This window comes from Neomonachus schauinslandi, chromosome 5, assembly GCF_002201575.2.
Source record: "Neomonachus schauinslandi chromosome 5, ASM220157v2, whole genome shotgun sequence".
Classification (NCBI taxonomy): domain Eukaryota; kingdom Metazoa; phylum Chordata; class Mammalia; order Carnivora; family Phocidae; genus Neomonachus; species Neomonachus schauinslandi.
This window is the reverse complement of record NC_058407.1, coordinates 56,932,984-56,960,543: the sequence shown is the minus strand read 5'-3', so window position 1 is coordinate 56,960,543 and position 27,560 is coordinate 56,932,984. Positions and strand designations below refer to the sequence as shown.

Below are 27,560 nucleotides of genomic sequence, written 5' to 3'. Positions count from 1 at the left end.
GGAAACGCCGTCGACTCTCTTCCCTACCCCGGCGACAGGCCCACCTCAGGCCCCTTATCCCTTCCAGAGGGGTGGAGTCCGAGGGAAGGACAGGCAGGCCGGGGAGGTGGGGCGGTGGGATGCGGCGAGGGACTTGGGTGGGGAAGGGGTGAGGGCGAGGTTACCTAGGAGCGTCAGGGGTGGGGGAGGAGGCGAGAGGAACGGAAAGGTGCCCCCTCGCGTGGACGCCCAGCCGGAGGCCCCCCGCGAAGGAAGCCCCGCCCACCCGGCGGCCGCCGCCCCGCCCAGGCCCGCAGCGCGGCGCTGCAGCGCGAGGGGCGGAGAGGCAGAGCGCCGGGAGAGGACCAGACGCCCAGGTCGCCCGCATCCCCGTGCCGCAGGAGCGAGCACGCGCGCCCCGGCCCTGCTCTCCAGCCTTCGCCCGGGCGCCCCACCTGCTTTCTCGGCTCCAGAGACCGAGCACCTGTCCTCCGCCTCGGCCCCAGCTGAGCACCCCTCCTCTGGAGCGCACACCGCCCCTGCAGCCCGAGAAGTGCCCGTCGCCGGCGACCACCATGGCGGAGACCAACAACGAATGTAGCATCAAGGTGCTCTGCCGATTCCGGCCCCTGAACCAGGCAGAGATTCTGCGGGGAGACAAGTTCATCCCCATTTTCCAAGGGGACGACAGCGTCGTTATTGGGGTGAGTGTCGCCCCGGGAGGGAATTTCGGGTAGGGGTCCGCAAGATGGATCTCCCCCGCCCCCGCCGAGTCTTCGCCCCGGGCTGTCACTCTGCGCCCCCTCCCCGTCGCTCAGCCTCCATCCTCCCCGCCGCAGCCCCTCCCCTCCCCTGCATCAGGATGGCTGGGTGTGGCCTGGCCAAGCGGGCAGCCAGGTCTCCGCAGAGTGGGAGGGGGCTACTTCCTCGCAGTCAGGGGACCCATCTCCCCTTTGCTGCTCGCTGCAGCGTCCCCACCCCTTAGAGCCAGTCCCGTGTTTTTCTGATGTTTTGCCTCTCCCCTAGGAAAAGCGTATCTTCCCTTTGTTATTGGCTCAGATCTCTACCCCCACCTCCCAGGAAGGGAGGGGGTAGACTAGTGGATGGGCTAGATGGGAGGTGGGCAGTCCAGGGTCTCTGCGGGTGGAGGTATGAATGAGAGTGGGCTCTAAGACCCAGCCCTCCATCAGCCCCTGAAGTAGTTACAGCCTAGACTTGGGCGGAGGGCACAGGTCTGATGAAGGGTTTTCTGAGAAAGAAATACATTGATGCCACACCCAGTTTGGGAAGGGGGCTCTGGGGTCCTAAGGGAATGTCTGTCTTTCCCTCCCAGGTACAGTAGGAAGAGGATTTCAGACACCCCAGTTCCCACTAACAAATAAAAATAACCAGATCCTGAGGTCTTAATAAGTACTTGCTTATTCATCCTTTCTCTTGATGATCCAGTAAAAAGTAGCAAGCTGTTTCTACCTCATCATGACAGCTCTACCCATGGAGGAGATCTTATTAAGAAGGAGAACTAATATTTACTACGGGTTTGTTACTCAGCATGTATTGTTTAATCCTCAAAACAACACTCTGAAGTAGGTACCAATATTTCCATTTTACAGATGAGGAAATTGAGGCCCAAAGAATTTGAATGACTTTCTCAAGGTCACCCTGTTAATTCATGGATCTGAACCTAAATCTCCAACTCCAAAGCTCATGGCTTTTCCTCTATATCACACTGCCTCTGCAGATTTCTCTTCTCGACCTTTATTTGTCATGGCCCAAAGGGAATTCCTAGGGAATTCTTCACCCACCCCTCCTTTACCAGGTTGGTAGGGAGTGTTAGGCTATGGGGTGAAAGGATCTGGGATCAAGTCCTGTAGGGCTTGAGGGGTCCTGGGCCAGGAAACTGTAGCCAATCTGAGAAGGGAGGGGCACATATGACAGCTGTCCTCAAGGTCAGGGACACTGTTTATATATCTTTGGTCCACAGTGCTTGGCCCAAGGCATGCTTATTAAACGAATGAAGGAAAGATGGGGAAGGAGCGTGGGCCCTCTGAATCAGTGAGAATGGGACTTTGAGTAAACATGCCTTAGGAAGAGCCTGCTTACATGTCCCGTCCCCAGGGGCCCCAGTCTGTCACCATGCTGAGCTCTCACCCACTGAACTCAAATGGGTGCTTCTGCCTTGTGTGTGTGCTTACATATGTGTATGTTCACCATATCGAGAGGGCCCCTGTCTCTCTTGGCCTCAAGGACCTTAGGCCTTACAGTCTGGTCAGTGTGGCCAGGCTAAAATAATCGGTCCTGGGGGCTCCACTCCAAGTAGTCTGGACAACAGGCATTAGCTGTGAGAGTTGGAGCTTGAGGTTTCCCTGAGACATGAAGGCTGAGAAATAGGAGGGAGGTGGTCATAGGGGTGCATATCCACAAAAGGCTTCTACTTTGAAGCCTAGCTTCCTTGGTTTAGTTCTTTCAGGTAAGTCTGAACAAACTCCTTTAGGTTCTCGGGCCATCCTAGTGTGGCGGGCATGTGGCATGGGGTGATGTTGGGAGAAGGAGTGGTGGTATTGATCTGTTGAATTCGCAAAACAGGAAAGACACTGTAGAAGGGGGAGAGAGGCAGAGAGGCCCAGGGCCCCCTGCCAATTCAGATTCTATCTTAGTTCCACAGCTGGTCTTCCCTTGCCTATTTTGCCTGATATTTGCAGGGCTACACCTTTGTCTCACTGTGTATCTTCCTTTGCCCCAGCCCTTCCTGTCAATCTCTCCAGCTGAGATAGATGCTTATGGGGGGCCATTTTGTCTCAGGCAGCGTCCTTGGAGCTGGCCTTCCCAGCCTGACTGTTCATTGCTCATTTGGAAGGAGGAGGGCTCTAGGAGAAGGGATTTGGAGGCAACCCTCAAGGGTCCCACCAAGAGAAGGAAATCTCCTACCCCCTCTCCTCTTTCCTCCTCTCACTCCCTTTGGGGCCCAGCATCTGAGGAATTAGTGGAGGAAGCTGCTTCAGGAAGGTGAGGGAAGAGGGAAGGGGGAGACAATAGTCTCTCCAAACCCAGCCCCTGCTCCTTTCTCTGGTGGCTCTCCTCTCTGCCTCTGCGGCACTGAGGCTACCTCAGGGCTCCAGAGTCTCAGATGCTCGTGGGCTTTTTCTGCCCGGCAGAGGGTAGGAGAATAAGCTGGAAAGACAGCTCTTTCAGCCTCATCCCTCCCCCATGCCCCTGACTTCTCCCAGGAATCTGGAGGATGGGGCTTAGCCAAAGTTAATGGCCTGAGTCATAGTAGAAGGGTGTCTGGGTCACTGTCTGTGGGCTGTGTACCTTGTTTTGCTCTTTATGTCACTCAGAATCCAGTGTGACTTTTTCACTGGATGCATTTAAGTGTCCCTCGGCCCTGGTTTCGGTGGGCAGAGTGTCCCGGTGCCTGCCGTCTGGGCCGCTGCCTCTATACCAGACGTGGGAGGGATGACAGTGAGGGAAGACCCATACATTCTGCTCCTCTGTCCCTATTCCTCTCCCTCATTCATTCAAGTGTCCATCATATTCTTTCTCCCTCAGATCTCCTAGTTGGTTAGCAGGTTCTTAAGCAGCAAAAATCCAGGACTATCCAGTACCTCATTTGGAAACGCTAGGTTGGGATCTGCAGGATTACTGAATCAGAGTCAATATTGTTTAGGGTGGCCCAGGATTCCTTTGATATCTGAAGAGGGGGAGCAGGTCTCCCTTTCGCTTTGGGGGAGTCTCATAAAAGAAAATGGAGAGGGGAGGTAATGTTCACCGTGGCCAGTGTCTCTCCAGCATTACCATGGCAACAATCCCCAGGGGTGTCACCATGGAAATCAGGCCTGGTGCTCAGAAGTTCAGCCTCTACCAAGTGCTTTACTAAGGGTGGAAAAGGTTGGTCATCTTGGGACCCCTGATCTTAGGCCCTCTCATTAGCTTTAGTCAGTTCACATAATGGAAAACTACCGAAAGGTGCTGGGAGACACAAAACACCCGTTTGAGTTCAGTGGGCGAGAGCTCAGCATGGTGACAGACTGGGGCCCTTGGGGATGGGACATGTAAGCAAGAGACAACAAGGAGGCTTGGGTGGGTTTAGGGAGAACGGAGCCCTGGGCTGTGGGATTCTGAAAGGGAGCTCTCTGGAGAAGGCTGTGAGGGGTGCTTAGATTGCTGTGGCGGGGGGCGGGGAGTGGATCTCAGGGGGTGTTCCTCAAAGGTGGAGCATCTCCCTGAGTGTTGCTAATGAAACTATTCTCCCAGTCTCCGACACTGGCATGGTGAGGGGGTTCCTGGGAGAGGATAGGTGGGAGAATCTCATACTTCTGAAGATGGGGTTGAGGTTGGAAAAAGGGAGTGATGCAGGGCTTCAGTTCTTGGATGACTATGGCACTATCGGTCTGGATTCAGATTGCTTGGGTTTGAGACCATGTGCTACCGTTTCTCAGCTGTGTGTCTGTGGGCAAGCTACTTTACCTCTCTGAACCTCAGTCTCCACATTTATAAAATGGAATAATAATAGTACCTTCTAGGATTGCTGTGAGCATTAAATGAGGTAATGCATATACATTGCTTAGAACAGTGCAGGCACATAATAAACTCCTGATAAGAGTTAGATGTTATTATTTTTTTTATATATGCTGTGTCCCCACAAGCTAGACTTTGACACACTGGGAAGTAGTTAACCTTTCCCCTTCTTACTAGTTGTTTCATCCCAACATCCAGGTCTCTAATATCTTCTTGCTCTCTTCCTCCATCAATATCTGTGTTTTGACAAATATTTATGAAGGACATCCTGTGGGCCAAGGACTGTGCTTGATGTTGGGGATTTACAGAGAATCCCTGCCTTCAAGAAACTCTTGGTCTACATGGTGATCCAGTCTGTAAAGTGGTCTGGGCAGATACCTGAGAGGGGGCATCAGAAACGGCTTTAAAAAAAAAAAATCAGTAGCTTTTGCAAACTATACACACTCAGATTCTGGTAAGAAACCTCCCACAGCATACGACAGTCCGACTCAAAGTAATTGTGTGTCATGAGAAATAAATAAATAATGGTGATGTTTCCCATGTGAGTAGTCTAGAGGCAGAAAAAAGTAGAAAACCACTGGTCTAGTTATTCTCATCAAAAGATCTGACAAACAAATTCATCTTGAGTATAATCAATGGAAAATTACAAAGAAATTTACAATTTAACAGAAATAAAAATCTTAAGATAAAATAATGAACTAGACTTGGGATTTAAGGGCCTAGTCTAGAGTAGGGAAGTGGTAGCAGACCTTTCAAGAACCTCTGAAATTATAATGTGTCTGTGGCTTTCCATGCTCACGAGTTTACCAAGTGAACCCATTTTTAGTTCTTGGATATCTTTTATCTTCACAGTACTGAGAACACCACCCTTATACTCTCTCTGGTCTCTTTCTTCTTCCCAGCGCAGGCTGCAGGAAAGGGGTTCCTCAGGTAGCAATTGCCTTCAGCACTTGGAGAGCGCCCTCCATTTTAATGCATCCACAGCCTTCTCTGGAATCCTATAATTGGGAATGTTTGTGAGAGAGAGAGAGAGAGAGGAGGAGGGAGACAGAGGGAAAGGCAGAGAATGTGTTGGTGCCCATGTTCCCAGAAGGGAAGAAGGGAGGGGCAAAGTTGGCTTGAGAGTTCTATTTAATCCCCTTTGGCTGCATTCCTGGCTTCAAGAAGCATAGATAGACATTGGTGGAGAAGAGGCTAGAGTCATTGAGCTGAGATAGACATGTTTTGTTTGTTTCTGTTTCTTGGCCAAGGATAGGAGCAACACTGAGTTAGATTACAATTCAAGAATCAAGTTTCAACAAAAGATAAATTAATTAAATTAAATTAAAAAAGAAAGATATTACCACTGAGGAGGACAGGCATTAATGCTACTTTAAAGCTGTTTTCTTCTGGTGACAGACTGGGGCCCTTGGGGATGGGACATGTAAGCAAGAGACAACAAGGAGGCTTGGGTGGGTTTAGGGAGAACGGAGCCCTGGGCTGTGGGATTCTGAAAGGGAGAATTTTATTTTGTGTAATAAGGATATTATTCTTTATAATGAAGTGTAATATGAACCATTCAGATAAAAAGGATGAAAATTCACAAAGCCCTATGAGTACCCCATAAACTCACTCAAACCTTTAAAAAAAAAGTAGATTTTTAAAAAATAATATTAAACATAGTCTGATTACAACATTAAAATGTTTTAATTGTTGACAAAATCAAAAACAAAGAGAAGCATATACAAGAAACTAAAAATCACTCAAAATCCCACCACCCCAAGAAAAACACTGTTAACAATTTAATGTATTTGTTTCCAGTGAGTTTTTGCTGCATATACACATATGTTAATTTTAATAAAAGTGTATCATAAACTATATATTGTTTTGTAACTCAGCTCTTTCACTAACATAATACCATGACTACTTTACCATTACTAAATATTTTACATAATTTTATGTATTTTTAAAAATGTTTCATTTTTACATAAATCTTAACATGCACATGTGACAAAATTCAAATGATATAAAAATGTATACAATGAAAAGTAAACCTCTTTCCTACCTTTCTTTTCTAGCCACCCAGTTCCCCTTTCAGAAGGCAACCTTTTTACCAGTTTCTTATGGGTCTTTCTAAAAGCATACTATACATTTATAAGCAATTACATATATATGCGCATATACTTTAAAAAAATTTTTTTTATTTGTTTTAAGCAATCTCTATACCCAATGTGGGCTTGAACTCACAATCCCAAAATCAAGAGTTGCAAGCTCTACTGATTGAGCCAGCCAGGTGCCTGGCATATACTTTTTTTTTTAAGAAGAATGGTAGCATAGTATGCATACTATTCTGTACCTTGCTTTTTTTTTTTTTTAAGATTTTATTTATTTATTTGAGAGCGTGAGAGAGAGAGAGAGACAGAGCATGAGGCGGGGAGGGTCAGAAGGAGAAGCAGACTCCCCGCTGAGCAGGGAGCCCGATGTGGAGCAGGAGGACCCTGGGATCACGACCTGAGCTGAAGGCAGACGCTCAACTGACTGAGCCACCCAGGCGCTCCAGCTTTTTTTTTTTTTTTTTAACTTAACAATGAGTCTAGGAGATTCTTCCTTATCAGCACATAAAGATATATCTCATTCTATTTTTTTTTAAAGATTTATTTATTTATTTATTTGACAGAGAGAGACACAGCGAGAGAGGGAACACAAGCAGGGGGAGTGGGAGAGGGAGAAGCAGGCTTCCCGCTGAGCAGGGAGCCTGATGCGGGGCTCGATCCCAGGACCCTGGGATCATGACCTGAGCTGAAGGCAGATGCTTAATGACTGAGCCACCCAGGAACCCCATATCTCATTCTGTTTAACAACTGTATAGTTTGTTGTAGAGTTATGCCATAATTTATTTAACCAGGTCCCTATTAATGGACTTTTAGGATTATCCTAATAAGTTGCTATTACAAACAATTGAATGACCTGTATATATATAAATACTGCATATGTCTATAGGATACATTTTTAGAAGTTAAGGTCCTAAAGTATATGCACTTAAAAATTTAAGAACTGGTTCCAAACTGCCTCTCATAGAGTTGCCCCTGGTCTGTATGTGCCCTCTCCAATGCAGTGCATTGTCAAAATATTTTATTTTGTCCACTTTGATAGATTAAAATGGTATTTCATAGTTTTAATGTGCATTTCTCTTATTAATAATGAAGTTGTGCATCAACCAGCCATTTTTAAGAGCCATTATAACATCATTTTATGATGTTATATTTTATGAGAGCACTTATTGAGGTATAGTTTACATACACTGAGTGCACAAATCTTATGCAAATGGTTTGATGAATTTTATAACATATTTTGACACCCATGTAACCACTACCCAGATAGAAATCTAGAGTATTTCTATCACCCCTGAAAGCTCCTTCTTGCCCCTGCCTATCAGTATCGCTCCCAGGCATCCACTATTGTGACTTCTATCACTAGCTAAATTTTGTCCTTTCTTGAATTTCATACAAAGGGAATAATACAGTATGTGCTCCCTTGTGTTTGAGTTCTTTTACTAACACACTTTTGAGATTTATTGATGTTCTATTATGACATCATTTTATTTTATTTTATTTTATTTTATTTATTTATTTTATTTTAAGTAGGCTCCACGCCTACTTGGAGCCCAGTGCAGGGCTTGATCTCATGACCCTGAGATTGAGACCTGAGCTGAAATCAAGAGTTAGACATGTAACCGACTGAGCCACCAGGCACCTCTATTATGACATCATTTTAAACAGCAACAAAGAATAAAAATATACACACGCCATTATTTAATCAATTCCTTATGTTAACCAGTCCCCTAAATATTATTCTTTTCAGTTGTTTTCAATTTCTTGTTATTATAAGACAGTGCGATAATAAACGTTCTTGTAACTAAATATTTGCCAAAAATATTTTCATGGTATAAATTCTTAGAAGTAGAACATCTGAGTCATTGGATATGTGCAATTCATGACTTTTGATTATGTATTTCTGAATTGCCCCCATAAAAGTTGTATGGACTTACTGTCCTACTAGAAAAGGATGAAGGTGCTTATTTCAAGGAAAGTATATCTCCTTGAACCCTTATCTACATTGGGTATTCCAATTAAGTTTGTGTCTTTCAATTCGATAAGTGAGTAACGACATTACTGTTTTAGTTTGAATTTGTATTTATTTTTCTGTTGAGTACCTAGATCTTGTCCATTTTTTTCTCTTGAGGTTTATCTTTTTTGTTACTAATTTATGAGAGTTCTTTATATAATAAGAATATTAATATCTTTGAAAAACTTAAAATTTTCTTTTTTAAAAAGTATGCATTTTCATTTTAGAGAAGTTTCTTTTCTTTATGTTTATTTATTTATTTAAGTAATCTCTACACCCAGTGTAGGGCTTAAACTCATGACCCCGAGATCAAGAGTTGCATGCTCTTCCAACTAAACCAGCCAGGTGCCCTTAATTTTAGAAAAGTTTTCAATCTAAAAAAAAGAAGAGAAGCTCCTAAAATTCCACTGTCCAAGGATAACCACTATTAACATGTTTTTTTGTTAAAGATTTTATTTATTTATTTGAGAGAGACAGAGAGAGCATGAGCAGAGGGAGGGGCAGAGGGAGAGGGACAAGCAGATTCCCTGCTGAGCGCAGAACCCAACACATGGGGCTCAACACATGGGGCTTGAGGACCCTGAGATCATGACCTGAGCTGAAGTCAGACGCTTAACAGACTGAGCCACCCAGGTACCCCTTACCATGTTTTTCTAAGCAAGGTGTACATCTATACATACACATTTTTTTTTTTACAGAAATGGAATCATCCTTTACATACTTTTTATTTGTTTTTTACACTGCATACTATTTTATGTATTTATTTTTTGCATACTGGTTTTTGATTAACAGTATTTTGTGTATACCTTGTCTTGTGATTACATATTTTTCTATAACATCACCTATAATATTTTACATTTTTAATTTAAAAGCAGTATGTTTTCACTGTAAAACATTTAAATATCACACACAAAAAATGTTGCAAGCCTGTTACTCTGCTCTCTGGTGATAACCACCATTAGTAGGTCTGCATGTGGTCTTCCATGTCTTTTTTCTAAGGCTGTTCTGTACATATGCTTTAAAAAATATATAATTACGGGGCACCTGGGTGGCTCAGTTGGTTAAGCGGCTGCTTTTGGCTCAGGTCATGATCCCAGGGTCCTGGGATCGAGCCCCACATCAGGCTCCCTGTTCAGCGGGGAGCCTGCTTCTCCCTCTCCCTCTGCCTGCCTCTCTGCCTACTTGTGCTCTTTCTCTACCTGTCAAATAAATAAATAAAATCTTAAAAAATATATATATAATCACATTACACACACTGTTTTTATTTTTTCACTCAATTGAGCTTGAACATGTCAATATATGTAAACCAACCTCACTCATTTTATTTTTTTTTTATTTTTATTTTTTTAAAGATTTATTTATTTATTTGAGAGAGCGAGAATGAGAGAGAGAGAGTACATGAGAGGGGGGAGGGCCAGAGGGAGAAGCAGGCTCCCTGCTGAGCAGGGAGCCCGATGCGGGACTCGATCCAGGGACTCCAGGATCATGACCTGAGCCGAAGGCAGTCGCTTAACCAACTGAGCCACCCAGGCGCCCAACCTCACTCATTTTAATGGGAGTAGAATATGGAGGTATCATAATCAACATCTTATTGACAGATGTTTGAATTGTTTCTGGTTTTACTTTAATACAAACTGCTGCACTGAACATCCTTCTACATAAATCTTTAAGTGCTTAAGTAAGTGTTGTAAAATGAATTCCTAGCACTGGAATCCCCAATATAGAGTACAAACAGTATGGACATTTAAATATTTAATAGAATTGTCCTCCAGAAAGGCTCGATCAGTTTACAGCACTCCCTTCATTGTAGAGAGCATCTTCACAGCCTATTTCTCTTTGTGGATTCTGGTTTGGGGGCTTCAGAGGCTTTTGCCAAAGAGAGATCAGATAAATATTTCAGGTAGATTTTTTTTTCCCATAAGCCAGACTTTTCAAATCTTTTAAATATTAAAAAATCTATTTATTATTTTTCCTTTATGCAAAGAAGTAAAAAGAAAGAAGCAAAATAATACACTACTGTCCCACTCTCTGTGACATTAAGAAGTAAAAAATTTTTTAAATATAATACTTGTACGTGGTTTAAAAATATAAACAATCCAGGGGCGCTCGGGTGGCTCAGTTGCTTAAGTGACTGCCTTCGGCTCAGGTCATGATCCTGGAGTCCCGGGATCGAGTTCTGCATTGGGCTCCCTGCTCAGCAGGGAGTCTGCTTCTCCCTCTAACCCTCCCCCCTCTCATGTGCGCTCTCTCTCTCTTTCAAATAAATAAATGAATAAAATCTTTAAAATATATATATATAAACAATCCAGGAGCACCTGACTGGCTTAGTTGGAAGAGCATGCAACTCTTGATTTCGGGGCTGTGAGTTCGAGCCCCACATTGGGTGTAGAGATTACTAAAAAAATAAAATAAAATAAAACTTTAAAAAATATGTATGTAAGTAATCCAGGATACAAAATGTAAAATAAAAGACTTGTCTCTCCTCAAAGTAACCACTGTTAACATTTTTGTATAATTCCTCTAGAAAAAAATTCTATGTATAGATGGAATATTGTGAATATTCCTAGAGCCACTATCTCCAGTTCTGGCCAATAAAAGTTTTATGACTTTCCTTAATTAGTTAAAACATGTCTCCCCAACTCTGGTGACCATAGATTTAGAGCTTTACATTTCAGATGGATAAAGATGGGCTCTGCAGTAAAACAATGTGACAACTAAGTCATAGGCTCTTTTTTTTTTTTTTAAAGATTTTATTTATTTATTAGAGAGAATGAGAGAGAGAGAGAGCATGAGAGGGGGAGGGTCAGAGGGAGAAGCAGACTCCCTGCCGAGCAGGGAGCCCAATGTAGGACTCGATCTGGGGACTCCAGGATCATGACCTGAGACGAAGGCATTCGCTTAACCAACTGAGCCACCCAGGCGCCCCTAAGTCATAGGCTCTTTATACTGAATGGCAGGAAAACACGACTGAGAAATTTGTCACTTGTGATGGAGAACAAGCATAGTCTCATTTAATCTTACCAGACATCTTCCCTTTAGTATGATTAGATAGTGAATATATTCTTTGTTTGGCTCCCCAGGTTGTAAATATTTTGTATCTTTAACATCTCATCAGCGCACATGATTTGTAACATATAACCTAAATGAAACAAAATACTTGTAGGTCAGTGATTTGTTTCAGTTTCTCTTTACTTAAAGTTGATTCCTTAAAAGGAAACCCATGTTTCTGATTTCATATATTTCTTTCACAGAGAGAGCTTGTGTTAATGTTTGTAGAACAGCTCAGCAGCTTGGTATATGTATATTTCATTTACGTATTGGGGAATATACTAAACATATGTCCCTAACTTGGCATCTTTCACTTAGTGCAAGATCCTTCCATATCAGGACATATGGATCTATTGAGGAAGTTATTTTTAAACCTAGAGGTAGATTTTTAATGTGTTTAAAGATTTTATTTATTTATTTGTCAGAGAGAGGGAGAGAGCAAGAGCACAAGCAGGGGGAACGGCAGGCAGAGGGAGAAGCAGGCTCCCCGCTTGAGCAAGGAGCCTGATGTGGGGCTCCATCCCAGGACCCTGGGATCATGACCTGAACGGAAGGCAGACGCTTCACCAACTGAGCCACCCAGGCATCCCTAGATTTTTAATGTTAATGAATTGTTTTGTACTCCCCATGGCCTGTGGCCCTACTGTCTTTTCCCGCTCGGTTTCCCAGGGAGGGGGCTGGAGTGGTGGAATGCTAAATCATCACACCAAGGCTGAGATCCCCTCACACAATCTCACGCTGTGACACTTCTCATTGGCACTCCCTAGCGCATGGGAACAGCTCCTGGTGTCAGTACTAACTTTTGCTCCTCCTTCTCTAGTTCCCCTCATCCCCCCAGATCATCCGTGGATGCAGATGGCTGAAAAACCAGGTGCCTTCTCAGGCTAATGGAAGGGAGCTGTGGCATTTCTTCTCCCTCACATCCTGACTGCCAATGTCTGCCATGTTTTATTCCCATTCTAGGGGAAGCCATATGTCTTTGACCGTGTGTTCCCCCCAAACACGACTCAGGAGCAAGTTTATCATGCGTGTGCCATGCAGATTGTCAAAGGTAATCTGTATTATCTTTGTAAGATGTATTTTTAGAATGTATGTTTTCAGGTTCCCCATTCCTTATCCCACTTCTTTCCACCAGTGCTCTTTCTCTGCTGTCTCTTCCAGATGTCCTTGCTGGCTACAATGGCACCATTTTTGCTTATGGACAGACATCCTCAGGGAAAACACATACCATGGAGGTGAGGGTTCTGACTTCCATGAGGGGTGAGAAGCTGGGAGTGTAAATGAGAGGCCAAGGAATCTCAGTGGGGCAAGATCTAAGAATCAAGCTTGCTTGGTCTGGAGGATGAACTGAGGGGCAGGAGTGTAGTGGAACTTTAGTGAAATCCCTCCAGCCTGCTACAGTTTTCTATCCTTTCCACTACTCCAGTTTTCTTCTTTTGATCTGGAAAAGCAGCTGCATTAATAGTCCAAAAGGCCACTCAATTCTCTCATCGTTCCAGTAAGAGGTAGACATGGCAGTGACTGCCTCCAACCTCAAGATGGTCTTCTTATCCACTATGACCTTTGTGTTCACCTGCATACCTCTTGAGTTGTCTCATTCTTTCTGAGTCCCAGCCTCATTCTGGAATACGTTTCCTCCCCAGGGAAAGCTGCATGACCCCCAACTGATGGGAATCATTCCTCGAATTGCCCGAGACATCTTCAACCACATCTACTCCATGGATGAGAACCTTGAGTTCCACATCAAGGTGATCACGGCATGACAGCTGGGCATCCTCAGATGGGGCCTGGGAGGGGAAGAGCTAGTATGAGCCCACTGAGGACCTGGGCACCCCAACTTATTTTCCTGCTCTGGTTACCACAGTTCTTCTCTGCCAAGATATTCTCTTCTGCTCTTTCTCTCCTACTACTACCATTTGAGCAGGTCACATTCACTTGAGATCCCTGGGTCAGATTTAAGACAGGCCCTCTTCACTTTCTCCCTGACCAGGTTTCTTACTTTGAGATTTACTTGGACAAAATTCGTGACCTTCTGGATGGTGAGTGATGTTTAACCCCATTGGGCAGTGGGGGTGTGAGGAGGGCAAGGAAAAGAAAGCTCACATTGCTTTTGGCAAGAGATGCAGAGGACACACACACTCATACCCATGTCCCTTGCCCCCATTCACCAAAATTCCCCAAAGCGAAAAGGGTCAGAAGATGAGCTTCAAGATCCAGGCCTATATAGTAACAGCCTGAGGCCAGTTGGAACCTTGAGGCTAGAATCCTGGAGGAGGAGAAACTGGCTTTCAGTGTGTGCTGGAAGTTTAAGCTTCATGGGGAAGTCTTTCTCCTTTTTCATTTTTAAGAAAATTTTTTCAATTTATATATTTACTTGAGAGAGAGAACGCATGAATGGTGGTGGGGGGGGTGGAAGGAGCAGGGGGTGAGGGAGAAGCAGACTCTGCACTGAGTGCCGAGCCCGACGCGGGGCTCAATTTCACGACTGTGAGATCATGTCCTGAGGCGGACTCTTAACTGACTGGGCCACCCAGGTGCCCCTCTCCTTTTTTCACATAGAAGAGACTACTGTCTCAGTGGGCTACAGGATGCGAGTTGGGGGTGGAGGTACTAGCCTTGCTTACCCTGCATTGTCTTGATTCAGTGACCAAGACAAATCTGTCTGTGCATGAGGACAAGAATCGGGTGCCATTTGTCAAGGTGAGAGTGGGGACGGGGCACCTGGGTGGGGGTCACCTCATTGAGATTTGAGGTGTGGCAGGAGGGAAGACCAGAGACCCAGAAATTGGAGGGCAGATGTCTTGGAGGAATGAGATGTGCCAAGGGGCCGGGGAGAGTCTGAGGGCTTGGATAGACAGTTTTGAAAAGTTGTCTGGTCAGTGTGCAGGTAATAAAATCTGCAGATCGACGTTTATGGGTCACTGTCCATTCGCCCCCTGCAGGGTTGTACCGAACGCTTTGTGTCCAGCCCAGAGGAGATTTTAGATGTGATTGACGAGGGGAAATCAAATCGTCATGTGGCTGTCACCAGTGAGTGGGGATCTAAGGGGCTCTTGAGTCTGGGAGTCTGCTGCTTGTCTGCGTCCTCTGGGGCTGAGGGACTGGAAGTGAGCAAGGGCAGACTGTGTCCTCCAGAAGAAGAGGCTCCTCTCGGGTGTGCGACCCAGCTGCCTGGGAGATGCAGTGTCGGGGCTAGTCCTGGCAGGTGCCCTTTCTCCCCGGGTCCGCCAGCGGTCAGTGGAGGCTGGGGGCTGAGGGCCTCGGCTCCGTAGGTGTCAGTATAGGGACCGCCTTTCCCTTTGTCCTGCAGACATGAACGAACACAGCTCTCGAAGCCACAGCATCTTCCTCATCAACATCAAGCAGGAGAACATGGAGACCGAGCAGAAGCTCAGTGGGAAGCTGTATCTAGTGGACCTGGCAGGGAGCGAAAAGGTTGGGCACCTGGGGGTGGGGTGGGTAGGGAAGGAGGTCTGGGGGGGGGGGACTTTTTTAAATCAACATAGCTCTTTGATTGAGATATAATTCACATACCACAAAGTTCACCATTTTGAAAGATACAGTTCCATGGGTTTTAGGATACTTGGAAGGTTGTGCACCCATCACTACTAATTCTAGAACATTTTCATCACCTGTTAGCAGTCCCTCCTTATTTCCCCCTCCCCTAGCCCCTGGCAACCACTAATCTACTTTTTGTCTCTGTGGATTTGCCTTTTCTGGACATTTCATATAAATGGGATAGTATAATACGGGGGCGGGAGGGGGTGGCTTTTGTCAACAGGGCTTAGGGTAACAGAGGAAGGGCCTTGTCTGTTCTCTTCCCCGGTCCCCTCCCCTCCTTGGACTGAATCCCCCTAAGTAGAGAAGAGGCCATGAGAGCCCTCTTTCCCCCTGCAGCTCTCATGACACACTCACTCATCCCTTAATGCTCTGGTAGGTCAGCAAGACCGGAGCAGAGGGAGCCGTGCTGGATGAGGCAAAGAATATCAACAAGTCACTGTCAGCCCTTGGGAACGTGATCTCTGCGCTGGCTGAGGGCACAGTGAGTGTCCCTTAGACCCCGTCCCATCATGCCCGGTGCATGGGGTGCGCGACCCCTAGTCAGCACCACTCTCCTTTCTGATTCCCTTGTTGAATATTTTTCTGATTTGTGGTCTCCCTCCTCCCCCAGAAAAGCTACGTTCCATATCGTGACAGCAAAATGACACGGATTCTCCAGGACTCTCTGGGAGGAAACTGCCGGACAACTATGTTCATCTGCTGCTCACCATCCAGCTACAACGACGCAGAGACCAAGTCCACCCTGATGTTCGGGCAGCGGTCAGTGGCAGGGTCCCTACTCCTGGGCCAGCCCCTGTTGCTCTCTCCCCTCCGTGTCACGCAAGCCTTCATGGAGGTCCCATCTCCTTGTTCTCCTCACCAGGGCAAAGACCATAAAGAACACTGCCTCAGTGAATCTGGAGTTGACTGCTGAGCAGTGGAAGAAGAAATATGAGAAGGAGAAGGAGAAGACAAAGGCTCAGAAGGAGACGATCACCAAGCTAGAGGCTGAGCTCAGCCGGTGGCGCAATGGTTAGAGAGGGTTCCACTGGGTGTGAGAGGCGGCTGGAGGAGGAGGCTGAGGGGACCAGTGGGGCCCTGTCTGGGGCAGGGCTTCAGGGCAGGCCAACCTCCCAGGAGGGCTGCGTTTCTGGAGGGGTGCAGTCGAGTGGTGTGAGGGAAGTGGAGAGGGGGCTGACCGCCCTTATCCCATCCCCCAGAAAAGGTTGAACATGCACTTGGCAACAGAGATGGAGACCTGCCCGGAGGTCTTGGCGTTGAGGAGTGAGGGAGGAAGGACTCCTGGATGCAGCTCTCTCTTCTCCCATCCCTCACCTTGTTCTGCCTCTTGGCCAGGAGAGAATGTGCCTGAGACGGAGCGCCTGGCTGGGGACGATGCAGCCCTGGGAGCTGAGCTCTGTGAGGAGACCCCTGTGAATGACAACTCATCCATTGTGGTGCGCATCGCACCTGAGGAGCGGCAGAAATACGAGGAGGAGATCCGCCGCCTCTATAAGCAGCTCGATGACAAGGTGAGGACACCCAGGGCACAGAGGGGAGGCCGGTGGGATGAGAAGTGAGGGATTAAGGAATTCGCTTGTACTGCCTTTTTTTTTTTTTTAAAGGGACAAATGCTCATTATTGAACATGTGGAAGATAGCACTGAGTAACGTTTAGAATTGTTGGATCACAATATCATACACCTGAAACTAGTAAAACACTGTATGTTAACTCTACTGGAATTAAAATTAAACTTAATAAAAAATATATCATTAAGAAATTTAGAAGATAAATAAGAACATATTGAAGAAAATGTAAGTCATCCATCATCCCACCATTCATAAATACTACTATTAACATCCTGCTTTTCTCCATACATAGAACAAGCAGTTGAGATACACTGTATACGTAATTTTGCATCTGATTTCTTCATTCTGCATTGCATAAGGGGCAGTTTCCTACTTTGTTAACAATTCCTTACAAAAGTATTTTTTAAATGGCTGCCTAACAGTCCATTTGTCAAAATGTATTGAACCATTTGTTTGTTACTTCTAGTCTTCTAGGGCTTCTAGTCTTCTTTGTTTTTAGTAGCTTGTTCTTGCTCTTGTAAGTAATTCTGAAAGCACTGTCTTTGCCTCTGAGGCCCAAGACTTTGCTTTTGAAAGATTTGATTAGAATGGAGCACTAAAGTGGGATTTCTAGGTTAGAGGACATGCACTTTAACCTAAAGGCTTTTGCTGTGTATTGTCAAGGTTATACCACCTTCCAGGGAGAAAGGAATTTGAAAGTGAGGGCAGGAGTGAGGCAAGAGACTGAGGGCAAAGCTTCTTTTTAGGATATGGGGTTTCTAACTCAAAGCCTGAACTGTCTGGATTTTTGTCAGGATCCTACCTCTGCCCCCACCCCCATAAGTCCAGACTGGATGGAGCTTCCCTTCACTCCATCTTTCCCCCTTGCCTCCAACAGGACGATGAGATCAACCAGCAGAGCCAGCTCATAGAGAAGCTTAAGCAGCAGATGCTGGACCAGGAAGAGGTAATGGGAAGGAGGACAAGACATGAGAGGAGAGCGGTGTGTTCCCTAAAAGGCATAAAAGACCTTTTACAACCAGATAGAAGAAGGGCTTAGTCTTCTGCGTCGGGCTTGGTCACCCCCCCAAAACTATCGAAGTCTGGGGACTTAAGTGGGGCTTTGTGTAAAACACAGATTTGGAGTCTGGGTGCTTCTTCCTTCTGTGAAACCTACAGCCCACTTCCTCTTGACTCTTGCTTTGACCTTGCCCCTCTCCTGGAGCTCTGCCCTCCAGGCTTAGGGTGCCAGAGAGGCCCCATCTGGGGCAGTGTTCTCGGCTTCCCCAGACCAGGGGGCCATAGAGGCGGTCACTGGCAGCAGACCCCCTCATGTGCCTTGCCTCTTCCTCCAAGCTGCTGGTATCCACTCGAGGAGACAACGAGAAGGTCCAGCGGGAGCTGAGCCACCTGCAGTCAGAGAACGATGCTGCTAAGGAGGAGGTGAAGGAGGTGCTGCAGGCCTTGGAGGAGCTGGCCGTGAACTACGACCAGAAGTCCCAGGAAGTGGAAGAGAAGAGCCAGCAGAACCAGCTTCTGGTGGATGAGCTGTCTCAGAAGGTGGTGAGTGGCTGACTGGGGTTCAGGAACCCCCTGGCCTCCAGAACATCCTCCACGTCCCAAGGGACCTCTGTGCCCGGGGGGCCGCATCACACTCGTACCTTTGCCCTGCTGTGCAGTGTGCCAGGGGACCCTCTCCCGCCCTGTCATCACCCTTCGCCCTCCTGACCCCTATCTCTCCCAGACCCTTGGGCAGGGCCTGTGTTCTCTCTGTAGCAGCCCTCGGGGTCATATATAAGGCAGAGGCTCTGCGCGGGCTAGGCAGGGGGGGTGGGCAGATGGCAGCGGGATGACGTGAGGGGCTGTCCCCAGGCCACCATGCTGGCTCTGGAGTCTGAGTTGCAGCGGCTACAAGAGGTCAGTGGACACCAGCGGAAGCGAATTGCGGAGGTGCTGAATGGGCTGATGAAGGACCTGAGTGAGTTCAGTGTCATCGTGGGCAACGGGGAGATTAAGCTGGTGAGTGGGGCTGGGGGCAGCAGGTCATTCTTGCTCTGGGCACTGGTGGGAGAGGCGGGGGGGGCACCACCCAGGCCCTCAGGGATACTGAGGAAGGTGGGCCAAAGAGCCAGGAAATATGCCTTTAAACTAGACCCGGGAAAACAAGTAGAATTTGCATAGCCTCAGCTGTAAATACACCTTCTGGAGGGTACCGAATAAGAGGCCATGGAGATGTGCATGTAGCTGGCATTAGAGGTGAGGCACAGAGCTGGGAACGAGATACGCAAATCCGTAGCAGAGACCATCAGGCTGATCAAGCAGATCAGTGTGACTCCAAATCACATTGCCTTATAAGATGGAAGAGGGCAACTGTCGGAATTGGATCTTTAAGTGCAGGAAGAAGGATTTAGTGTGAAATGCCAGGTGATAGCAGCTAAAAGTTATTTGGAAGATACATGTGCCACCCAAGTCTGTGTGTGTGCGGGTGTAAGTGGGGACGGGCAGAATGCACGGGAATGGGAAAGCTTCCCTGCAGCCGAGAAGCACCTCTTCCTGCCCTCTCCCACCCGCAGCCAGTGGAGATCAGCGGGGCCATCGAGGAGGAGTTCACGGTGGCCCGACTCTATATCAGCAAAATCAAGTCAGAAGTCAAGTCTGTGGTCAAGCGCTGCCGGCAGCTAGAGAACCTGCAGGTTGAGTGTCATCGCAAGATGGAGGTGACGGGGCGGGAGCTCTCATCCTGCCAGCTGCTCATCTCCCAGGTGAGCGCCAGGCCCTGAGAGTCTTGGCGTGCCGTGGGAAGGAGGACGATTCTGCGGCTATGGGATAAGACTCCCGGCACCTGCCATCATGTCAAGGGCCTAGGGTCAACCACAGTCCAGGACAGAAGAGCCTGGGCTAGCTGGGGAGGGTCCAGGCCAGGGAAGCGAAGGTTCAGAGTGGATACCACCCTCGGAGCTGATGGGGTCTAAAGGAAGGGTCTCCAAAGAAATGGCCTCTGGCCCTGTGTCTTCAGGCCGGCGCAGCAGATGGGGAGGGCCTGGGAGGAAAGCTGCAGAGGTCAGTGTCGCCCAGCTGTGTCCTTGACTCCATCCCTCTTCTTCCGCTCACTAACCCTTCCCCCATTAGCACGAGGCCAAGATCCGCTCGCTTACAGAATATATGCAGAGCGTGGAACTAAAGAAGCGGCACCTGGAAGAGTCCTATGACTCCCTGAGCGACGAGCTGGCCAAGCTGCAAGCCCAGGGTGAGGCCTTTTTCAACCTCTAAACCACACGACCTGGGATCTGAGATCCTGGAGGGGGGAGGGGAGGAAAAGCCACAAACATCAAATAGACCTTCTAACAGCACGCTCCTCCCGTGCATTAGACTGAGATCGTGGAAGCTTTGGCCTGTAGCTTATTGTACACAAGCCATGAACCCTCCGTGGATCTCTTTCCCTGTCATATCAAATCGCACTGTCCTAACCCAGAAGAATATTCCTGAGGGCCCACACTGGGTCCATGTCCCCTGCCCTACTTGCAGCTCTGGTCGAAAAGTGAAGTTCTTTCCGGAGGAGGTAGGTGCGATGTAAGCCGCGCTCCCCTCCCTCTTTCCCTCAGAAACTGTGCACGAAGTGGCCCTGAAGGACAAGGAGCCAGACACACAGGATGCGGATGACGTAAAGGCGAGTGGGGAAGGGGCGGGGCACAGCCGGGGCATAGCCGGGGCCCAGCACGGCCGCGCCGGCCCTCTCCCAGCTGGTGCCTGGGAGTCTGGCTTTGAGCGTGGGGTGGGGCTGTTCGCAGAAGGCCGTGGAGGTGCAGATGGAGAGTCACAGGGAGGCCCATCACCGGCAGCTGGCCCGGCTCCGGGATGAGATCAACGAGAAGCAGAAGACCATCGATGAGCTCAAAGAGTAAGAGTCCCCCTGGGTGGTTCCTGCCTCCACGGCTCCCTCTTGGCCCGGGGTCTGGTTTGTTCACTTCCATGGGCCACTCCCCCTGACCATGCCACAGCTTTGTAGCCCAGCTCCAGGAGGCACGGGAGTGAGGACTAGTTCTTCTCCTTGAGCTCTTATGATTGGGTAGCCCATGGCTTCTCACTCTGTCGTGGAAACCGTGGCCTGCGTCTGCCTCCAATAATTCGAAAGTAGACGCATCCATCAGTCCTGACCAGACCCACTTGTACCAGAAGGAGAACGTTTGCAGGACTGGTCTTCCCTTTCCCCCCTCATTAATAACCGTTTTGTTCTCTCCAACACCTCCTCGCCCTCTGCAGCCTGAATCAGAAGCTGCAGTTAGAGCTAGAGAAGCTTCAGGCTGACTACGAGAAGCTGAAGAACGAAGAACACGAGAAGAGCAGCAAACTCCAGGAGCTGACGTGAGTGATGGCCCAGACCACTACTCACGCACACCCGCAAAGGCATGGAACCGTGCAGGTGGGAAAAGGGTGGCCGCAAGAAGCAGATGCCTCAGACAAGTCATAGGATGTGGTGGGGAAGGGCCAAAGAAAAAGGAGAGACAGAGACATTCAGAAATAACCTCTAGTGAATATTAGCTGCCCTGGCCTGGAAAGATGTCTGTGATGTTCTGTTAAGGGTGAAAAGCAGGCTACAAAACAGTATGAATGGTATGATCCCATACAATTTTTGTGGGATATCCCTGCATAGAAGTAAGAGTCTGGGAAGACTGACACCAGAATGTTATGTTGGTTCGATCTATCAGCAGTAGAATTATGGGCTTTTTATGAAACTCATCTTACTTTTTTTTTCTTTTCTAATTTCTGCATAGCAAACATGAGAAACTTGTATAATAAGTAATAATAAAGTCTAGATCAAAGGAATGGAGAGGGAGGAGAGAGCGAGGAAGGACAGTCCTGAGGGACTCTTGTGTTTCCTTCTCGCCCCAGATTTCTGTACGAGCGACATGAACAGTCCAAGCAGGACCTCAAGGGTCTGGAGGAGACAGTTGTGAGTGGTTTCCCTCTGTGCCAAGTTAACAGGGTGAGGTGGGGGCTTCATGTCTTCCCCTGACTTCTCCATAAGCCCATTCCTTATACAGTGTCAGTCTGTGGCATAATCAGAACACATCTTTTCCTAAAGGATGAGTGATTCACCTGCCCAGATAGACTGACGCTTCCTATAATTTTGGAGCGAAAATACTGACCTGGTATTTGGCTACCCACAATGTGTCATCATTCTTTCCAGGCCCGGGAACTCCAGACCCTCCACAACCTTCGCAAGCTGTTCGTTCAAGACGTCACGACTCGAGTCAAGAAAGTGAGTGCCATCCTTGGAATCTTCCCAGCCCCCGTACTGTCCCCTGCCCGCAGGTTTCTCTAACCCCTGTGGCCTCCAGTGGAGATGGCTTGGCCTGGTGTGGGTGAGACCTTTTTGGCCTGGGACAGCCACATCTTTCCCCCCCGTCTTTCATCAGAGTGCAGAAATGGAGCCCGAGGACAGTGGGGGGATTCACTCCCAAAAGCAGAAGATTTCCTTTCTTGAGAACAACCTGGAACAGCTTACAAAGGTTCACAAACAGGTAAGAGTAGGGGAAAGGGTGAAAAGAACTCTTGAGGCTAGGTGCCTAGGAGTACCAAATCCTCCAAGGTCCCTTGGATTTAGGAAATCTGCTTTTGCATGTTTTCCTTACTTTTCCCTTTACTCTTCCTATGAATCCCTTCTTTATCCATGTTTGGTTCCACTTTTACCCTGTTCTTTGTTCCATGCCTGTTCTCCCTTCTCAAAGCTCCCAACTGCCTCTGCTCAAAGTGAAATCCCCCAGGCCTATGGATTTGGAGGGAGAGGTTGAAACTGGTAGAGGTTTCAGAGGCACGGGGCTGTTAACTACACAGGAGGGATACTGGTCAGAGGCAAGGAGAAGCCAGGGAAGTTGGGCTTCCTCTCACTGAGAGAACTCCATCTGCGTAGGCCTGGGGCAGGCATGCAGGGTAATTAAAGGATGTCCTCCAGATGGCACAACCAGCCCCTGGGTGGGCCTGGTTGAAACTCCTGTGTATTAAGTTGCTGCCTCTCTGTCCCCCTCCTTGCTGCTGCGGCTCCTTAGGTGGATGACTGGGTTTCAAAGGTATGGGGTGGGGAGCTAGAAGGGGCAGTCCAAAGGAGTCAGGACAGGAAATGTTTGGTGTGTACAGAGCAGGAGCACCCTCTCTAGCGCCAAATATCTGAGCCTTGAAGACATGCCACAGTGTGTCAACTGGCTCTTCTAACTGATTCGTGCAATAAACCCTAATCTATACTTTATTCCCTTTCTTTCAAACCCACCTGAACATTTGATCTAGACTCATATTCTCACTAAACCGGAGCTTAAATTTCTCAGTGCAATGCCCAGCATATTTAGCAAATACTTGGCACGTCTTTTTTTTTTTTTTTAACATATAATTTTTAAAAAAATCCCAGAACTGTGGCCCAATGATAAGCTGCAGGGTATATTTATTTTATTTGGGCCCACAGAGGGCTGTACTATCATCTTTCCCCCTTTGCTTATTATACAGCAGTATAACAATGTAACAACATTCCGGAAAAGTTGAAAGTCCAGGGAAGAAACATTTGTAATCAGTTCTGCCATCCTATGTTCCTTTCTCTGTGTTCACTTTCCTTCTCTTCCAAATGCATGCCGTATTGCTTGTTTTTTCCCAATATTTTTATTGTGGTAAAATACACATAAAATTTGCCACCAGAACAATCTTTAAGTTCAGTGGTATTAAATGCATTCATACGGTTGTGCAAGTACTTCCTATAAGTGGAATCCTGCAGGATTTGTCCTTTTGTGGCTGGCTTATTACACTCAGCATCATGCCCTCCAGGCTTATCCACAGTGTCGGATGTGTCGGGAAACCACAGGCTGTTTCCTTTTTCCTCACTGAAGCCGCTGCCTCTCTCTGCTCAAAGACCCAAAGACCAAAAACAACTCACCTAGATGACGGAGGCCTCCTCACAATGTCCTACCTCAGCAGACACAAGACTAGAAAGGGAAATGAGAGAGATGTAGAAACTTCTCAATTCACAGACTCTTAAATAGCCAGGCCTTCAGCCCTAGTCTCAATTAAGCTGAACTCTTGTCACAGCCAACCATTGTTTATAATCTTTAAATTGTCCAAAGTGGAAGGGGCACAGATGTATTTCCAAGCTCTGCCCTTTCTCCCTGGGTTCCCTGCTCTACCAGCTTACCTGGTATCTTCCAAGGCCGGCTCCTGCAGGCTGGAGCCACCCCGCCCCCATTATTGTACGCAATCCTATGGTTGCTACCACTCTCTACCTTAAATTAAATGGGGGAGGGACGGCCCAGGAAGTCCTTGAATGTGAAGGTAATGAGCACAAATGTTTGTGAGCCCTCAAACATTTTCTTTCCTTCCTATGGGGTGCTGTGTGAATGTGTGCGGGTGGGGGGTGAGGGGGGGCTCCCATGTTTCAGCTTCTGCTCTTGCTCTCCACTGCACCTAACCTGCCCTCAAAACCATATCCACCTTCCAGACTGCCACTGCGCTCTTGCTGTCCCGCCCTGTGCATGCCTACAAAGCCATCTCTGGGTGAGGGGTGCCTCATCCCCACGGTTGCCCTGGGGCTGTTGGTCTGGCACAAGCTGTGAGGTATTGGGGGGTGGGTATCAAGGCCAGGAAAAGACTGGGACAGGGCACTGTCCCAAGAGTTCTGGGCTACGGTGGACCTGGCACGTTTTGCTACTCAGAAAACGATGTGACTTTTTCATGCCTGACCACTGTTTGCTCCGGGAGAAGGAAAAAACAGGCCAGAAGAGCAGTTAGGTAAAGGGAACGAGGCCTTTCGAGGAAAGCTGTCTCCGTCTACCCTGACTTGATTTTTCTTTATTCTCTCTCCCTGCCCCGCACCCCCACGCGCCACCGCTCCACCGCTGGCTCTCTCTTGGGTCTCCGGCTTTGCCTTGGCCTCTTCCCTCGGGCTTACCCCACAGCTGGTACGTGACAATGCAGATCTGCGTTGTGAGCTTCCTAAATTGGAAAAACGACTTAGGGCTACGGCTGAGAGAGTTAAGGCCCTGGAGGGTGCACTGAAGGAGGCCAAGGAAGGAGCCATGAAGGACAAGCGCCGGTACCAGCAGGAGGTGGACCGCATCAAGGAGGCCGTTCGGTACAAGACCTCTGGCAAGCGGGGCCATTCTGCTCAGATTGGTGAGTGGTTCTGGGTGGCAGCAGACGAGGTGCATTACCTCCGGGGGAGATCAGCACGTTCCGAAGTGTCAAGCAACTAGATGATTGCTTTTTCTCCTACCTCCACCCCAGGATCACCCCACTGCCATCCCCCCAAAACGTATAAAAGTGAGTGAAGTTATGAGCAGCTCGGTTTAGCTCCAGCTCCGTGACTTCCAGGACCGGGGCAACTGCAGGGAAACGGCCTCCTCACGGTCATTTTCCTTGCTTTACCACAGCCAAACCCGTCCGGCCCGGCCACTACCCAGCATCTTCACCCACCAACCCCTATGGCACCCGGAGCCCTGAGTGCATCAGTTACACCAACAACCTCTTCCAGAACTACCAGAACTTGTACCTGCAGGCTGCGCCCAGCTCCACGTCAGACGTGTAGTGAGTGGCCCCGGGCGTGGGCTGGGGTCCCAACCCAAGGCTCTCTGCTCTCTATAAGGCATAGGTTGGGTCAGCTGCTGGCTGACACTTAATTCCTTTCCTAAGTAGCTTCATCTCAAACCCTTTCTCAACTTCACACCTACGGTTAGAAGGTGGGCACTGCCCTCTCAGCCTGTGGCCCCGTTTGTTGTCCTCTGTTCTCTGGGGACGGGAGGGGTGTACGGCTCCATCCCCACTGGGATTATGGGTCCTCAGCATATCGGAGGGCGGGTGCCAGAGGCGGCATCTCTCTTCTCTGCTCCATCCAGCTTTGCAAACTCCTGTACCAGCAGCGGGGCCACATCTTCCAGCGGGCCCCTGGCATCCTACCAGAAGGCCAACATGGACAATGGTGAGTGAAAAAGATGGGTGACCAGCCTTTGGGATCCCCAGGGCAAGTTGAAAAGTAGAAGAAAAGTAAGTGACCCTGTGCCTACAGCTTGAACGCTGCCCATCCCTTCAGGATCTTGGAGTCTTAGAAGTGGATTCCTCCTATTGCCGTGCTTGTCCCCACCCTCCCCTGCCTTCCCCTTTCTCCTTTCCTTTAGAAGGGGTCAGGGAGAACTTTCTCAAACAAAATGATCAGGCACTTTGGGGGAGTTGCAAATACAGAGCCACAGACCCAGGTGGCAGCTATACTCCAAAGTCTTACCTTTTTCTCTAAGGGGTCAGGATGAGAGAGGGTTTGGGGAGATGGCTTCTAACACCCCGTCTCCTTTTTCCTTCTCCTAATCCTGTGTTCTCAATGATGATGTCTTCAGGAAATGCCACAGATATCAATGACAACAGGTACACCCATCCCCATTGCTCTTGAGTTCTCTGGGTGGGACTGGAAGAAATGGTTAAATTTCCCTCGTGCCCTACTTAGAGGTTCTCTGGAGCCTGCGGGGAAAGGAGGAGGAAATGAGAACCATTCTCGTCATCACCGGGTCGTCCCAAGGATCCACTCATCCCCTGCTTCTTGGTACAGAGAGCACATCCCCTCCTCCAATCCCACCTGTGGCTTCTCCCCACTCCGTCATGGGGGCTGGGGGAGTGCCATGGCCATCTGATGACCTGGCTTTCTCTCCTTCCTTTGGGAACTCTGTGACCTTGGGCGCGTCAGCTCCATCTCTCCAGCCTTGGTTTTCCTTGTATTCCTGTAAATCCCGAATAGTCCCTGCCTTTTGTTGTCTCACAGGGATGCTATGAGAGCAAAGTGACAGGGATGTTTTCCTCTATTCGGAGCTGACAATGCTGGGTCTGTTCTTCTAGGAGTGACCTGCCTTGCGGCTATGAGGCTGAGGACCAGACCAAGCTTTTCCCTCTCCACCAAGAGACGGCAGCCAGCTAATCTCCCTCACGGACTGCCGCATACCTGCACTTTCAGGTAGCTTCAGGCTCCTTCCTCTGGCCAGCCTCCGGTTGCCTCCTGTCTGGCCCTCAGCCTCTTTGTTTCTCCTGCTTTTTTTCATCATCTCAAAACTTTTACTATATAGTCGTCCCTCAGCTCCTGCCTTCCCTGCCTGGGGGATTCGTCCCTCCCGGCCCCCAGGCTCCGGACACTGACCTCCCCTCCCCCGCTGATGCTTTCTTTTTGGCCAAAGTAGTAACCACAGTACTGCCTTTCAGCCACTAGGGGTCACTGCCACATGTCAAAAAGAGTGAGCAGGGGTGATGTCCGTCTAGAGCCACAACCTGCCCCCGGAATGTAGTCGATATTAGGAGACCTTGAGAGATCATCTCAACCCCCTGTCTGCCTCCACCCTAAAAGAATTCTGGATGGATAGGTATTTTCTGAACCAAGATACCTCCAGTAAAGGAGGTGTTGGCTTCATTCCTGTACCTGTGTCACATACATCTCCGATCTGTGTAGGTCACCAATAAGCTTTAGGAAATGCCCCAGGAGGTCTGACTTGTTGTCTCTAATACTGCAGCATCAGCACTCCCCTGCCACCTTGCTCAGTGGAGGTAGTAAATAGCTGTGTTCCCCCTCTTAGCCCCCTCGTTCCACCTCTGTCCCCAGGTCCTCTCTTCCAGCAGCTCGGGCACCTTCCCAGCTTGTGTGTCACCAGGCTTCTCACTTGCTTTAGGGCCCAGAACTGGACACTAGGAGCCTGTCTTATCATCCCCTTTGGATCTCTGGAGAACTAGAAATGAGAGGAATAGGGCCAGTCACTTGCCGGGCTGCGTCCATGCCAAGCCCTCTCTGGGGGCTTTCCAGGATAG

At 48.3% G+C, this 27,560-nt stretch overlaps 1 protein-coding gene across 2 annotated transcripts; it reads left to right on the top strand.

Annotated features, from left to right (window-relative positions):
• The first annotated feature begins 542 nt into the window (after nt 1–542).
• On the top strand, nt 543–26,685 carry KIF5A (kinesin family member 5A). Of its 2 annotated transcripts, XM_021687287.1 has the most exons (28): nt 543–683; nt 12,610–12,697; nt 12,808–12,881; nt 13,290–13,394; nt 13,637–13,685; nt 14,291–14,346; nt 14,589–14,676; nt 14,957–15,081; nt 15,584–15,688; nt 15,818–15,966; nt 16,070–16,218; nt 16,543–16,718; nt 17,653–17,721; nt 18,111–18,317; nt 18,627–18,773; nt 19,328–19,516; nt 19,884–20,001; nt 20,357–20,421; nt 20,543–20,652; nt 21,015–21,116; nt 21,645–21,705; nt 21,943–22,014; nt 22,172–22,276; nt 24,686–24,902; nt 25,160–25,313; nt 25,622–25,704; nt 26,114–26,141; nt 26,607–26,685. In XM_021687287.1, exons 1-28 carry the CDS (start codon nt 555–557, stop codon nt 26,683–26,685), a joined length of 3,099 nt encoding a protein of 1,032 aa, XP_021542962.1. In that variant the 5' UTR covers nt 543–554. The 2 variants fall into 2 exon arrangements, with proteins under 2 accessions (XP_021542962.1, XP_044770723.1); XM_044914788.1 differs by lacking the exons at nt 12,610–12,697; nt 12,808–12,881; nt 13,290–13,394 and having other exon boundaries at nt 555–683.
• Nucleotides 26,686–27,560: the final 875 nt, after the last annotated feature.